This window comes from Phaenicophaeus curvirostris, chromosome 13, assembly GCF_032191515.1.
Source record: "Phaenicophaeus curvirostris isolate KB17595 chromosome 13, BPBGC_Pcur_1.0, whole genome shotgun sequence".
Lineage (NCBI taxonomy): Eukaryota > Metazoa > Chordata > Aves > Cuculiformes > Cuculidae > Phaenicophaeus > Phaenicophaeus curvirostris.
This window is the reverse complement of record NC_091404.1, coordinates 2,809,054-2,825,539: the sequence shown is the minus strand read 5'-3', so window position 1 is coordinate 2,825,539 and position 16,486 is coordinate 2,809,054. Positions and strand designations below refer to the sequence as shown.

At 47.4% G+C, this 16,486-nt stretch overlaps 1 protein-coding gene across 10 annotated transcripts in view; it reads right to left on the bottom strand.

The window, feature by feature from the left end:
- The window catches only part of ARHGEF9 (Cdc42 guanine nucleotide exchange factor 9), a 219,510-nt gene that overhangs the window by 13,997 nt on the left and 189,027 nt on the right, over positions 1-16,486 (bottom strand). For all 10 annotated transcript variants that reach the window (XM_069867770.1, XM_069867771.1, XM_069867772.1 and 7 more), the window contains 2 exons: positions 2,083-2,326; positions 1,313-1,381 (listed from right to left, as the gene is read on the bottom strand). In XM_069867770.1, coding sequence (XP_069723871.1) covers positions 1,313-1,381; positions 2,083-2,326 — 313 coding nt within the window. The remainder of the gene's footprint in view (positions 1-1,312; positions 1,382-2,082; positions 2,327-16,486) is intronic.

Below are 16,486 nucleotides of genomic sequence, written 5' to 3'. Positions count from 1 at the left end.
TTAATAATATAATTAATTCATCAGCAAACAATAATTAAAACCGGGTTTTGTTGTGGCCACCATGCAAGCCAGCGTCTCTAATTTTCCAGTTACCATAATCTCCACGGTTGCTTCCGTGCTGAGGGAGAAGCATGCAAGTGGTGAGAGGTGAACCTGCAAAACCGTGACAACGTCCACTTTTGCCTGAACTACAGGTAAATTGAGCAAAATACGCAGTCCCTGGGCCCCTTTTTGGGCATGTGCATACTTTGAACTTAGAAAATCTGGCCAGGAGAGTTGTTAGAGAACATCTCAGAAGACAACATAGGAAGTCAGTAGAAAGGAGAAGACTGATGACAATGGAGAGACACAGCAAACCAAGGCATTTACAGTTGGCCTAGCGAGCCACTACTGGACCAGCAAAGCCAGTAGACAACAAACAGGCGAGGCAGAAAGCAAAGAGCTCCTTCAGCTATTGCCAAAACCAACCCATGGCCTGTACAGAGCGGGGACAGATCTGCCTGGAACTGACTGTGGCCAAGGAATGACGAGTTCTCTCAAACCCCACGTATCGGTCAAGTTGTACCATGGCTCTTTGGTAATGAAATGCTATGTGGACAACTTTGTGAAGCTTTGGCAAACTTGAAAAATGACCTCTCTGACCTTCCCTCCCTATTTACTATTTCAAAACCTGTAGCTGCAAGAGTTACTGATAATTAACGCTGGCTGTTTTGCCAGTTGAGACTCTGATTAATATGCATTTATTAGTCAGCTGCAGCCTGTGTGGGAGGGGAAATGAAGCTACCATTAGAGAGATAGAATGTCTTTACTTCATTTCCTAGAGCTGATGCTACTGCGCTGTCCTCAAAAAGTTACAGGCAGCCCCAGGAAACATGGAAGTCCCCTTCCTAGTGCAGGGAACGGTAGGTCCATCACCATCTCCAGAATTTTAGCCAACTTACTTTCTTTGCTAATGGGAGACTTTGGGAATTGGCAGAACCCATACACATCTCCACACTCACTCCGGTTTCAGCCTGAGATAAACAACTGAGATAGAGAGATCGATTTCTGCCCCAGGGACAGCTTCTAGACATCAGACTGGAGACATGAGATCAAATTCATCTCTGGTGAAAAGTCCACTGGCTTCAACCACATCAGACCAGAGATTAATTTGGCCCACAGTTACATTAAGAAAGGATACAAAGCACAAACGGTATCGTATAAAAAAAGAGGAAGAGGAAGTTCAAGGGAGACGCTGGATCCTAACCCAGCAGGATTCAGCCCAGCCCGCTCCACCCTCACATCACCAGGCACAGTGCGTGTTGCCGGTTACCTTTTTGCTTACTGACTTTCTTTACTGTCATTGCCGCTTGCCGCTTTTGATTTTCAGAAATTTCAAAGCCTGAAAAAGGGAACACGGCAAACACAATTCAGAAGGTTGCTCACAAAGCCACTTTTCCTTTTGGGGAGGGGGGAATGTTCTGCACTGCTTGGCAAATGCCGAACTGCCTGGGTGGCAAAGCATCACCCAGTGAGCTGGGTGTATGGGCAGGTATTTTACTGAAAAGCAAATCTTCCTTGAAAGGACAGGCCTCTATAATCTCACTTGTGCAGGGGGTGTATGAAAAGTAAGATTAGACTCATTATTATTTATACGGTATCATAAACATGCCCGGTGCTTTAGACCCAAGCAACACAAACTGAGCCTGAACTGGCACTGGTTACAGTCAATTTATGGGCTGATACTGGTGGAAGGGCACGGCTGATAAGTCATTGACTTTGTCGCCCTCCTACCCTGCACGAGACATGATTATAACCAGAGCAGAAATAATGCAGCCAGGAGCCTCTGAAGTCAGAAGGCTAAAGACTTCCTTCAGTACCCCACAGAGGTCCAGGCCTGAAGCTATGGGCAGGGTTTGTTTATTGAGGGCCAAAAACACCAGGAAATGAATTGGAAGAGACGTATTTATGACTATGAGAGCAACCAAGGACATTCAAACAATGCTGAACTGTATTCTACTACCAAAAAAATGGGTTTCTCACAACAGTTGGGACACAATTATTACCTACAATCTTCTTTCAGATTCATTTCATATTCCTCACCTATCTTTTCATCTTCTTTTACCATCTTCCTTTCTTCTCTGAAAGCTCTAAGCCATCGTAACTTCTCCTCCAGTTTCTTGGCAAAGAATAAGTGCATTTCCTCAGTCTCCTTGTTATGAAGTTTGAAGGCATTCTTCATGCTGACATTGAAGTCATCGTCTCTCCCATCTTCTATATCCACCACTTCATATTTATCCATGTCTATGCGACCTTTGTAATAGAGAATATCTCTTCGTATGAGATCCTGCAGAGAGAAAAAGAGAGATGGGTTGACCAGAAGATACTTGCAGAGCCTGAACTCAGTGGGGAACTCACTCGAGGGCTGAAGAAAAGAAAGAAGCAATGGTGAAACCTCCTCAGCTTCTTCAAGCCTCATCTGCTGTGGATCCATTTGTTGCTGGCTAAACAAATAGGGTAGATTGTAGCCACAAAAAAACAAAATACAAACCTTTATGCTGCGTTATTTCACTTGTAGGCATGAAGAAAGGCCTTTAAGTAATAAAACTTCCATCATTTCCCATGGTGGGAAGTTCTGTTCCGTAAGAAGAGAAAACAGAAAATACAGGGCACTGGTGGGATTCCCCTGCTGCAAACAAGGCTGTGCATAAGCACAAATCCTGAGACATCACTTGGCAGTGCAGACCAGATTCTCTTCTCAGAGTCAAGGGAGATGGGTCTCTGCCTCTTTTCCCCTGAACCCAGTTTCCACTCACACAAAACGCACTGGGGAGAACCTTCTAGTACTTAAAGGGGGCCTACAGGAAAGCTGGGAGGGGCTCTTGATCAGGGAGGGCAGGGATAGGATGAGGGGGAATGGTTTTCAGCTGAAATAGGGGAGATGGAGATGAGAAAGAGATGTTTTGCTGTGAGGGCGGGGAGGCCCTGGCCCAGGTTGCCCAGAGCAGTGGTGGCTGCCCCATCCCTGGAGATGTTCAAGGCCAGGTTGGATGGGGCTTGGAGCAATCTAATCCATAGAAAGTGTCCCTGCCCATGGCAGGGCGTGGAACTGGATGGGTTTTAAGGTCTCTTCCAAACCCAAACCATTCTGTGATTCTAAAAAAGAAATATATATTTTTTTAAGTTAAATCAAATAAATGCAAGAAAATATAAAAAAACAAAAGAAGACTCTCAAAACCTGATCAGCGGGGAAAAGGCCAAAGAAAATGAGTTGTTTAATCTAGAAAAGACATAAATAAGAGGGAATGTGCTAATGGTATTACAGGACGTGAAAGCTGCTTCTCTACTAAAGAGGCTAGTGATCAATTATTCTCCATTTTGATTGCAGCTTGGTTTAATTTCCCACAAGGGAGAATAGGATTAGACACCTGGAAAAAAATCTTTCCAGCTATAAGAGTGGTTAAACACTACAAAAGACAAAAATGGAAGCTTTGGGACAGGACTCCTTCGAGATTTTCAGAAATACCATTACACAAATATCCATCAGAGCCTATCTGAGCATCCTTAAGCCTGCAAAAGGAATAGCTGATCTCCTGGGGTCCTTCCCAGCTCTGCATTTTGATGATGTCTAAGAGCAAGGTGACAGATGGAGGAGAAATTGGGATGAGAGCAGGTAGGATGAGTCAGAGCTTCAGGGGTGGCATGGGAGAAGCCCCAGGGCATAGAGCAGGACAGTGGCATCAACCTGCAGCCTTTGCAGACAGCATCCAGCTTGCTTTGCATGGCTCTTAAGGACATTGGTGCATCTGGGTCATTCGCACTTATTTGTCTCAATATGAGGGGAGATTGAGGTGAGATCTTAGGGAGAAATATTTTCCTCTGAGGGTGGGGAGGCCCTGGCCCAGGTTACCCAGAGCAGGGGTGGCTGCCCCAGCCCTGGAGGGGTTCAAGGCCAGATTGGATGGGGCTTGGAGCCCCTGATCCAGTGGGAGGTGTCCCTGCCCATGGCAGGGGGTGGAACTGGCTTTAAGGTCCCTTCTGATCCAAAGCATTCCGTAATTCTATGTGTGTCACCACTGGCTCCACATTGCTGCCTGTGTGTATCTAAGCAGATCAGCAGGAGAAAATGAGCCTTTGAGCATCCTGTTCCATAGAAAGTGTCCGTGCTTATGGCAGGAAGGTTGGAACTGGATGGGCTTCAAGGTCCCTTCCAATCCAAACCATTCTATGATTCTGATTCTAGCTATGCTTGAAAAAAAAATCTCATGTATGACCATCATAAAGCAACCAAGGCTGAACTTCTGTTGGAAAACTGGAAGATTTGAAGTTGGGATGTGGCCTCTACAATGAATGATGCATTTACCCCGAAATTACTGCAGTGGCTAAAGGTATATGCAGAAAGGGTTACACTTGTAAATCAGACTTTTTTTACTACTACATTGACTTTGGCTTGTCTTTAGCACTGCTTCCTCCTCCTGCTCCCTAGTCCATTACTTTGTTTCTGCCTCGAGTATCCCAGGACAGAGCTTTTTTGTGCCAGGCACTGCCCAGCACATGGTGGCTGGGCAAGACCCTGTGAGAGTCCAACCCTCTCATGATGCTGCAGGAGAAATACGGCATCAATCACAAGGACAATCCCCCACGGCAGTTGATTTGCCAATGCAAAATAGCATTGGAATGAAAATCTCTCCAATGGCTTCAGCAGCACAGAACACGTAAGGAGGAAATCTTCCCCTCCATCAGAGGGCACGGGTTAGCTTCGTGTGCCATCATCTTCATGGTTTCAGGAACTCCTCCTATTTATTTCTTCATGGGTAGTGTGCAAGGATGGATGGGGAGGTCTGAAGCAAAGGTTATGATTTTAGGATGGCACTCTTTTTTCAAGTTCTATGGCTTACTCTATGCTAGGTCACACTCTACTTGTCATGCGTAAAACAAATCATCTATAAAACACAGGCAGAGAAAGAGCCATTTCCAGCCATGAGTCATCGGATTCTTCTCATGAGCTGACAATATAAAGGATGCCAACCACAGAATAATCTGATTCAAGTTTCTCATTGCATATGTAGGTTATTGGTCCTCCTGGTTACCAAAATCCTGCCTATTCCAATGGGAAAGTAGTTTCAAAGTGACTTGGGAAGGAATTGGTGAGGCCCTGGCCCAGGTTGCCCAGAGCAGTGGTGGCTGCCCCATCCCTGGAGGGGTTCAAGGCCAGGCTGGATGGGCCTTTGAGCAACTTGATCCAGTGGGAGGTGTCCCTGCACAGGGCAGGGGTGGAACTGGATGGGCTTTGAAGTCCCTTCCAACCCAAACCATTCTATGATTCTGTGAATTACTCTGAGTACATGCATGCAGTCAGGTCTTCTGAGAGCGGCTCCTGAGGCTGGCAGGGAGTGACTGCGGGCCTTCAGGTGAGAAGCAATTCTTCCCTCAGTCCTTCCCCATCTCTATAACGATATCTTTTATTTTATATAGCAACTGGAAGCCGCAAGTAATTAATCAGTGAAAGACACAGTGAAAGCCTTTGATGGTGGATCTTCAACTGTTCAAAGCCTTGTAAGAAGAGTCAGTGCAGCCAGATCCTCCATCCCTCCTTGGGTGGCTGAGGAACATGCACCAGGGTGGCCCTTCTGCTGGGGACCGTCACTCCATCTCCACTGTAGCTTTACAGAACTGCATCCTAGTAGAGGTTTTCTGAGCTATTTTCCTGTTGCAGTGAGCACGAGTGACAGCACAACATCGCTTGAGGTGTTTTTTCCCTCACTCCTCCCCATGTGAGAACCTGGCCTGGAGGGAGGAGTGCTGCTCATGAAGCAACAGCCCTGGCAAACACTGATGGGACTGGAGACTGAGAGTAACGACCCTGTGTGCACACACAGCAAAGCCAGGGCTTTCCTGAAACAACTAATAATTGAAACAGAACAGAAACAAGGCAGCAAAGGTAGAAAAAATATAAAAAGCAGCAATCCCTGCAGACTGTTTTTGCTCAGAGATGGTGTGTTCTTCAGGTATCAAAGGAGAATGGAGATCCAAGGATGGGGCTGAAGAGAAACCCGCCTACAGGCAAGCTCTACAACTCAGTGAACAGTTGATGTTCAAAGAGTTCATGAATAAGGAATAGTTGAAGCTGAAATTGGAAAAAGGCTAAATCAAGGTCCAGAATAACTGCACCCAAACATCTGATCTGGAAAAAGCAGAGATTTGGAAAAGGCCGAGTGGGCTTTTACACTACAAATCATAAAATGTCCTGAGATGGGAAGGACCCACAAGCATCATCCAGTCCAACTCCTGTCCCTGCACAGGACACCCCAACATTCACACCGTGGGGCTGAGGGCCTTGGCCAGATGCTGCTGGAATAGTGTCAGGCTGGACACCGTGACTGCTTCCCTGGGAGCTGTTCCAGGGCTCCACCACCCTCTGGGGGAAGAACATTTTCCTGATGTCCAACTTCACCCTCCCCTGGCATCTTCTGCCATTCCATTGGCTCCTGTCATCGGTGGCCAGAGAGAAGAGCTCAGTGCCTGCTACTCCTCCTCCCCTGGTGAGGAAGCTTAACAAAATAAAACAGTTAAGATATGGGTCTCAGACCCCTCTCTGATGTTTTCTCTTTCACCTGGGCAGTGACTGCAGAGCAGAATGGAAGAAGCCGAGGGGGCAAGCAGAGGTTTACCATTTACTCCTGAAATCTGTCCTGATTTTCCTGCCTGCCTGCTCTCTCTCCTCACTCTGCCCAGCCTGCTGTGAGCAATGAGAGCATGGCACGCTGCCACGTTGCCATGTCTTTGGGTATCTTTAGTCATAAGGGCTTTCAATGTTCTTTGGCTTTTTAAAAAAAGATTCAGAGCTTACATTTTTAAAATCTAATTTACCTTAAAGCGACCCTTTGAAGAAAGCAGCCCAGCCTGCTTTTTGTGAACACCAAGGACACAGTTTTCTGTAGTGTTTGTTCATTTAACTTAACCCTATTGTGGGCTGGTTTTCAAGATGGGACAGTTCCAGATCATTCTTGTTCACCTCCCTGGAGCCTGAGTGCTTTGCAAAACCAGGCCTCTCTTTTGTCCAAATGAGACCCTAGAACTCAATGAACCCTTTTGAATGTTTTTGTCCTAAATAGTCTTAATAGAGAATCATAGAATCATACAATAGTTTGGGTTGGAAGGGACCTTAAAGATCACCCAGTTCCAACCCCTCTGCCATGAGCAGGGACACCTCCCACTGGATCAGAGGTTCCAAGCCCCATCCAACCTGGCCTTGAACACCTCCAGGGATGGGGCAGCCACAGCTTCCCTGGGCAACCTGTTCCGTGGCCTCACCACTCTCATAGTGAAGAAATTCTTCCTTACATCTAGTCTAAATCTGCCCCTCTCCAGTTTATACCCATTGCCCCTCATCCTATCACTACAAGCCTTTGTAAAAAGCCCCTCCTCAGCTTTCTTCTAGCTACTTCAGGTACTGGAAAATAAATCTAAGCCTTGTTAAGTGGCTGGACACCAGGAGCAGGGAAGTCAACCTTTCCATGGACTCAGCACTGGTGCAGCCTGCACCTCACATCCTGTGTTCAGTTTTGAATCCCCCACTCCAAGAAAGACGTTGAGGGTCTGAAGTGTGTCTGGAGAAGGGAACGGATCTGGGGAAGGGTCTTCAACACGTGGGTTATGGTGGGCGGCTGAGGGACCTGGGGCTGTTTAGCCTAGAGGAGCCTGAGGGGAGATCTCATCAATGTCCACAGCTCCTTTAAAGGAGGTTGGAGTGAGGTGGTTGCGGGTCTCTTCTCCCAAGTAACAAGTGACAGGATGAGAGGAAATGGACCTCCAGGGGAGGTTTAGATTGGATATTAAGAAAAATTTCTTCCCTGAAAAGGTTCTCAGGCCCTGGAACAGCTGCCCAGGATTGTGGTGGAGTCTCCCTGGAGGAGTTTAAAAGACGGGCAGATGATATGCTCAGAGATGTGGTTTAGTAGTGGACGGGTTTGGACCTGATGATCTCAAATGTCTTTTCCAACCAAACAATTCTATGATTCTAGCATTGTACCACCGCGTTGGACACAGCAGCTTGGGCTGAGCCAGCCTTCTGAAGCAGGGGAATGGAGTCTGTGCAACGCAATCTGAAAAGGCACCGAGGGATGGATCGTATTAAAAACAGGGGGATGTAACACCACCCTTCCCGAACACAACCTCAGCCACTCGCTTCCTACCGCGAACTTCCTCGGATGGGCCAAATTGTTTGTTAGCAGTTTCCCCCAGGGGCTGCCACGGCAAGAGGGGAGCTGAAATCCCTGCGCCATCGCTTTACGTAACTCCTCCTTGCACAAGGACAGCTGTGCTGGGGAGGTCGGCAGATTCCTGCCAAATTATTCAGCAGTGTCTGTCTCCCGAGTTTGGAAAGAGATGTTTGATTCATCCTTGCCAGCTCCGTGAAGCTGCAGTGTGGGATCCGAGTGGGGGAGGACTGGAGCTGAAAGCCTTTATGTGGAAATGCTATTTTTGTTCAACGTATTTAGTGGAACAGCAGTGGCATTTTGATGCCTCGTTCCACCTCAAGCCCAGTCACATTGGCTGCGAAGCAGCAAGGCGAAGGCGAGTGCATTTCCAAAGAACTAATAACAGGAAGAGACGGGAAACCCTTCTGCAGACACGTCACTCGGCTTTTCTGCTCTCTCCAGTTTGTTCCCAGGGGCTTAAAATTGGGCTGCTGAAAGGCCACAGCAGGGGGAGGGTTAGATTCTCAGCTCTTCAGGTTTCGCTTGGGGGCTAAATTTACACCCACTGCAATTACAGGAGCTATAAATTAGGAATGGAGTATATTGTAAAGCATCTTGGATGGCTACATGAATAGACTGAGCCTATCCAGAACAAAAAACACAGTCTGTGAACTCTAAGTCCAGTCCTTTCTGGATTGACTTAGCAAACAACAACCTAAAGCCTCTCCCTCTTTCCTCCAGCTGGCTCCTCTGGCTGATTCTGATGCTTTTCTCCCCACACCTCCTGTGTCACAGCGACCTCTCCGGGATCTGCTCTTCCCTCTCTGCTATTGTACAGGGAGCAGAGAGCAGGCAGCACCTGCCTCCCCGAGCCCAAGGAACACGGCAAAGTGCTGCTGGGTGCTGACTCCAGTCACGCAGCCCTTTAGCATGTCCTCCTGCAACACCGCGCTGGGGGAGTATCCCTGGTACCTGCACATCCCTGCAAAAGGGCCACCAAGAAAATGAATTCGAGGCTGGTTTGGAGATTAAAAGGAAGGTTTTCTTTTCTTGAATGTAGAATCATAGAATCACAGAATAGTTTGGGTTGGAAGGGACCTTAAAGATCATCCAGTTCCAACACCCCTGCCATGGGCAGGGACACCTCCCACTAGATCACGGTGCTCAAAACTCCATCCAACCTGGCCTTGAACACCTCCAGGAATGGGGCAGCCACCACTGCTCTGGGCAACCTGGGCCAGGACCTCACTACACTTATACTGAAGAAAATCTTTCTTATGTCCAGTCTAAATCTGCCCCTCTTCAGTTTATACCCATCGCCCCTCGTCCTATCACTACAAGCCTTTATAAACAGTTCCTCCCCAGCTTTCTTGTAGCTCCCTTGAGGTATCAAGGCTCCTTGGTAAAAGGGCTCTACAAAACCTTCTCTTCTCCAGGCTGAACAATATGCCATATCATAAAGCTAAAGTACTTCCTCATAACTGTTTTTAATGTATATCATGTCAATTCATCCTTCATCTGCCGCTATCTGCTAGCCAAGGAAGCTGATAGGAGAACCAGACTTCCTCGCCTTGCTCGATGGTCTGGACTCACAGACAAGTCTTGTCTGCAGACAGCATGGACTGATCAGCTGGGTATGAACATGGGGCTGTATCAGCAGGACTGTAGAAACACTGTTCTCTAAAAATGTCATTTTACACTTTGCTTTGGAGCTGTGACCAAGCTAGTGTGTCTTCTTTGGTCATCCAGAAGTTCACCTTATGCTACCTCCCTAATTCAAAGAGCAGCACACCTTGCCCCTCAGCGTGACCCGGCAGTGAGCTCCCACCAAGCTGCTGTTGGAAACCAAGGAAACACAGTCTGACCTGTTTTATCACCCTGCTGCAAGTTGGACCCAGGCCTGACCCAAACCATAGCATTTCATGGAGATCCGTGCTACCGGGAGCAACAGAGGAGGGGTGGGAGGTGCTGCAGAAGTCAAACAGTGTTCCTTATGGGCCAAAAAACCACTTGAAGTAATAAGAATTGTCCCAGTGCTGCTGTCTGTTTGCAAACACAATTTTCGGCTAGCCCTGGGAGACCTATTTAGCCTGCAATAAAAGCAGGGCCGTTGTTTTGGTGCAAAGATTACCTCGATGTTTTTAACAGAATTGATATGGGAACCAGAGCTTCTTACACTAAAAGGGTTCAGAAATGCCTCTTTTATCTTCCCATTTGGCAACTTGGAACTGCAATGGAGTTTGACAGGATTGTTTTATTTACCCTGTCTCCTACAGCACAGCTATTTCTGGCTGCCTGTCTGGCTATTGGTATTAAACTGGTCTCATTTTTCTTCTCATCCAACCTGCTTTGCTCCGAGAGCTCAAGGGAAGACAGCAATAGCAATAAACCACAAGCTGGGGCCGGCATCACCTCCTGATTACAAGAGACACACACGAAGCACAAATGAAAATGTGTTTCATGCAGTCGCTGGTCTTTCTGTGCTGTCAGAAAACACTAAACAGAGAACCCCATCAAGCACTGTTTGACTGTTGGGGAATGGAAAGTGTGATTCGGTGCAGAAGCTCTGTTAACCCTTCATCCTGTCACTTCCAGCCTAATGCCACAGCGCGCTCAAGCCCGTTGGGGAAATCCAAATTATTCCCCAGCACAGAAAAGAGATCTTCACCTCTTACATGCTAAGCACCTCGAGCATCCCCCAGCATAACGAGCTACAATCATAATTAATGCAGTGTGTCACAGCCTTGGATGTTAAGCACTATGATTTGCAAATTTAAAGCATCTTTGTGTCAAACTCTCTCAAATTCAGGATGATAAGAAAAGTAGACCCTGTGCCTTTAAGGCAACATCTTTAAATGAGACCATCATCAAGGATTGACTTCATTTCTTGGTAATTACGGTTAGCATGCTGGAATATGTATTCTTCTTTCCTGATTATAGACATATGGTAAGTCAAACTGAGGCCAGTCTTGCTTCCTACACAGCTTATTCCCTTCTTCCTTTCCGAAAGGCGTTTTTGCACCAGGATAATGAACCGAGAGTCTCTTCTGAAGAAAGCATCACTTGGTCCTCAAAAATACTGCAATGTACTAACCTCTGGGTCAGGGAATATAGGTGGAGCATCCATGAGAAAGGTCTGACATTGATCCAATAGATGAAAGATAGCCAGTTTTACTGAGAAAATCTTATCTGTCTCTTTCTTAAGAACTATAAACATCCAGGCTAACTCAGTGCTCCTCGGTGGACACAGGGTCTGGAAATTCTCTGCAGCACCTGCCCACATCCACTGGTGGGTCACGACTCAGTGCATTGAACACTGAAATTGTTGACATGGCCATTTCATCTGATTAAAGTTCTCACTTCCTAGCACCAAATAATAATTCTGTGTGGTATCAGGAAGTGACTGGTGCCATCTCTGATTGCAAAACCAGGGCTAAAAAGATCTATTTTTAAAGTCTGGAAAACAATTCTAGTTGTGAGAATTTTTCCCCCGCCAGTTGCTTTGCAAGATGTTTGTCAGGAATGAAAACCGGCTGCCACTGTCAGCTCCGTGGTGTTGGCTCCTCTACCTCCTGCTACTGCTCTACATGCAGCCCTCGTAAATCTTAGTGCAAGTTTCCTGCTTGGAAGAAAGACTGAAATGTACCCATACTGGCGGAGACAACATCTGTCAAGCACATTTGAATGTAAACCTTTCTAATTACTCATTTTTACAAACTAGGTTTCTGTCTTAAGTCCCAGCAGTTTTCCAGGAGATGTGGGCATGGAAATGCACTCAGGATTCCTCAATCTGCAACAGTGGAACCCAAACTGGTGACCTGGGAAGGGTCTGATCTTTGCGCTGGATCCAACCAGTGCCATCACTCCTTTCCTGACAGCTGAGCTTCATTATATTAATATAGCCATAGTGTTCAACAGAGTCATATTAAAGATTCTCATAGAACTACAGAATTGTTTGTCTGGAAAGGACCCTTGAGATCATTGAGTCCAACTGTACCTGCCCAGTACTAAACCAGATCCCTGAGCACCTTGTCTGCCCATATTTTAAGCCCCTCCAGGGATGGGGACTCCACCACCTGAGAACCCTTTCAGGGAAGCATTTTTCCCTAATACCCAATCTGAACCTCCCCTGGTGCAACTTGAGGCCATTTCCTCTCATCCTGTCACTTGTTACTTCGGAGAAGAGACCAACACTCACCTCGCTACAACCTCCTTTCAGGCAGTTGTAGACAGTGATAAGATCTGCCCTCTGCCTCCTTTCCTCCAGGCTAAACAACTCCAGGTCTCTCAGGCCTCTCCTCATAAGACTTGTTCTCCAGACCCTTCATGAGCTTTGTTGCCCTCCTCTGGACATGCCCTACTGCCTCAATGTCCTTCTTGCAGTTAGGACCCCAAAACTGAACACAGATTATGAAAATATCTAGGTTTTTTTGCATGTAAAGAACCTCTCAGCCAGGAAATCATCCAGCTGCCCAGAGGCTAACTGCAAAGACAGGCCCTTGGCTCAGCTGACATTGCAAAAGCCCTTGGAAAAATCCTAGGAGACACAGCCAGTTGGAAGACAATAAGGACATTCACACAATCATAGAATCATTTTTCTTGGAAATGATCTTTAAGTCCATCAAGTTCAACTGTTAACCTAACACTGCCAAACCCACCACTAACCCCAAAGTGCCACATCTTTTAAACACCTCCACATTCAAGGAGCTGCTTCCACTGGCAGCTCTCAGTCCATCCCACCCATCTGCTGACCAGCAGATCACATTTATGAGACAGGTGAGCAACAGCATACAACGGGGTGATTCCAACCTTCAGGGACTCGCGGACACACATGATTTCAAAAGGCCAGGCAGATGCTGAAATCTTGTTTGAAAGGTTTGGGAACAACTAATAAATACAGAGAATCACTGAGCTCATGTCTGTCAGCTGACTGGGCTTGCATAGAATCATAGAAACATAGAATCACAGAATAGTTTGGGTTGGAAGGGACCTTAAAGACCATCCAGTTCAAAGCCCCTGTCATGGGCAGGGACACCTCCCACTGGATCAGGGGCTCCAAGCCCCATCCAACCTGGCCTTGAACACTTCCAGGGAAGGGGCAGCCACAGCTTCCCTGGGCAACCTGGGCGAGGGGCTCCCCACTCTCACAGCAAAACATTTCTCCCTAAGATCTTTTCCCAATCTCTCCACTTTCACCTGAAAACCCTTCCCTCTCATCCTATCCCTGCCCTCCCTGATCCAGAGCCCCTCCCCAGCTTCCCTGCATCTCCTTTCAGGACTGGAAGCTGCTCTAAGGTCTCTCCACAGCCTTCTCTTCTCCAGGCTGAACAACCTCAACTCTCTCAGCCTGTCATTTCACTTTCCATTGCATGAACTAGTGAGCAGGGATGTGACAGGCTTTGCCATGCAACCCCGCTGTGTCACAAGTTCTGCAGACTATGGAGTTCAAAGGAATGACAGAAAACACCAACAGCCAAACCTGCCACGGCGCTTCTGATATCAAACTGTATCTGTTCTATCAGAAATTCATGTGTCACTACCTGCCAAACCACAGAATCCATATTTAGGGGATTCAGGAGCACAGAGCTGCTGCAGCAGCAAACATCTACCAGGAAGACAACAGGTAAAGGAGGTAAGAAAGATGTGTAGATGACTGACTCTTCTTTGAAACAGATGCTTGTCAGTTCGACAGCCTCTCAGGACACCCAGCATTTCTATTAAAAGTCTCTTTTGACCAACAAAGAGGTAAGATTCAACCATTATGATTAAAAACTAAATGTACTCTCAAATCCACTGTGTCAGGACTAAGGACACCTACTGATTTATTATATCTGAAGAAAACCCACTTATGCAAAAGATTTTCTGAAGATGAGGTTGTGCTGAGATGTGCCATCGTAAGTGGTACCAAAGATGAACATTCTGATCATGCTTGGCCTTCCAGTACCTGAAAGGGGCCTACAAGAAAGCTGGAAAGGAACTTCTTACAAGGGCCTGTAGTGACAGGATGATGGGGAATAGCTTAAATTGGAAAAGGGAGGAGTTAGATCAGACATCAGGAAGAAATACTTCACAATAAGGGTGGGGAGGCCCTGGCCCAGGTTGCCCAGAGCAGTGGTGGCTGCCCCATCCCTGGAGGTGTCCAAGGCCAGGTTGGATGGGGCTTGGAGCCCCTGATCCAGTGGGAGGTGTCCCTGCCTATGGCAAGGGTTAGAACTGGATGGGCTTTGAGGTTCCTTCTAATCCAAACCATTCTGTGATTCTATGATTCTCCATGATTTTTCTCCCTCTCTTTGTCTAGAATAAGAGGGAAACTGTTCAATCTGCAGCCTTGGAAACCTCTAACTGACTTCATTCTCCCTGTACACAAGGCAGAGTTGCTGGCAGCCCTGGACCAGTCTCAACCTTCTGGAAATCTCCAACTTTCCCTTCTGGACTCAGACAGCTCCTGTTCCCTGAGGGTCTGATCAAGTAGGACATGAAAGCATATTATAAGCTCATGTCACCCTCAAGCACTTCAATTCCCATGACTGGCAGCCTGCTGTGCTGCAGATGAGCCCAGGACATGGTGCGCTGGCCAGGCAGAGCTGGAGCACCAGCAACCCGTGGACCTGCTGTCTTCTTCGGGACCTGTGGGTCCTATTTCAGCTGCCTCAGAGGATAACTTCAAAGTATAGGATAAAGAAGGCTGGCCATAGCTTCCCACACCTCAATATAAATGGTGCTTCACTAAGAAAGCCCCAAGAGATAGCACTCTGGTTCAAAAGCAGAGGTTGTCCTGCTAGACGGTCGCCTATTGGGATCTGTAACAGCAGAGCCTTACACAAGGGTGAAGGCAACACAGCCTATAAATCATCCAGGCTTTTTTATGAGGATTGTGTGATCTCAGAATGCTAGCTAACACTCCTCTGAATTCCATATCCAGACAAAATTCTTAACAACGTGCAAGTAGAACACTATCGAGATGGGAGAATGCAGCTATAACCCCTTCTACTCCCTACCTCAACACTCTGAAGAATAACAGCTGCAGTTTGATGCTGGAAAGAGAGGTGCAGGAGAACCTCCCATGAAGTATGAACCCTGAGCCCACAATATCGGGCTCACCAGATGAGCTAGGCCCCTCTGCGCTGTCACGTTAAAGCTCTGTGAGGACACTGTCCCACAAGACCTTGGCTAGTGGCAGAAAAGCCTGCCAGAAGAGCCAGCAGTGGCCCAGGTGGCCAAGAAGGCCAACAACATCCTGGCTTGGATCAGAAACAGCATGGCCAGCAGCAGGATGAAAAGGATCATCCCCCTGGACTCAGTGCTGGTGGGGCCACACCTTGAAACGTGGGTTCAATTCTGGATCCCTCACTCCAAGAAAGACATTGAGGGGCTGGAGCGCATCCAGAGGAGGGGAACAGAGCTGGGGAAGGGGCTGGAGCCCAGGGGTTCAGGGAGCAGCTGAGCAACCTGGGGCTGTTTAGCCTAGAGAAGATCAGGAGAGACCTCATCGTTCTCTGCAGGAGGCTGAAGCAAGGAGGGTGCTGGTCTCTTCTCCCAAGTAACAAGCAATAGGATGTGAGGAAATGGCCTCAAGTTGCACCAGGGGAGGTTTAGATTGGATATTAGGGAAAATCTCTTCACTCAAAGGGCTCTCAGGCAGTGGCAGAGGCTGCCCATGGAAGTGGTGGAGTCCCCATCCCTGGAGAGATTTAAAAGATGGGCAGATAAGGTGCTCAGGGATCTGGTTTAGTAACAGAGAGGTACGGTTGGACTCAGTGAAGGTCCTCTCTACCCTGAAACTGAGCCAATTCCTCTGCCAGGAAGACCCAGACCACCACGCTGTCTCCAAGACAGCTAAAACCTGCAGGGCATTTCCCATGAAGATCTCTCTCATGCAGCATCAACACACGCAGCACAAAATGCCTTCTAAATACCTAAGGGAAGAGGACAGTGTCACACTAACGCTGTTTGCATACTGATCCAACCGTTCAAGCCCCCAGCAGCCTGCTGTGAGCTGCTGAACGCTCTCCACTCATACTGATGACCACAGAAATCACAGCTCCGGTTATCCTAGGAGTTAGAGGAATGCTTGATACCTCTCTGGATCAGACTCAGCACAAGCCAAAGTGGATGCTGCCTTATGAATCGGAAATTCAGGGGCACAATCAAAGTGGAAGAGGTCAAGATTAAAAACTAAACCCAGCTGCGTACTCCCAGACTCATCCTGACAGTTCTCTGAGCCTTTGACTTTGTTACTGTTGCTCTGTAGTTGTTTTCTGTTTTTTTTTTACAGAGCCGGGAAAGAAGTAAAAGGCACAGCAATG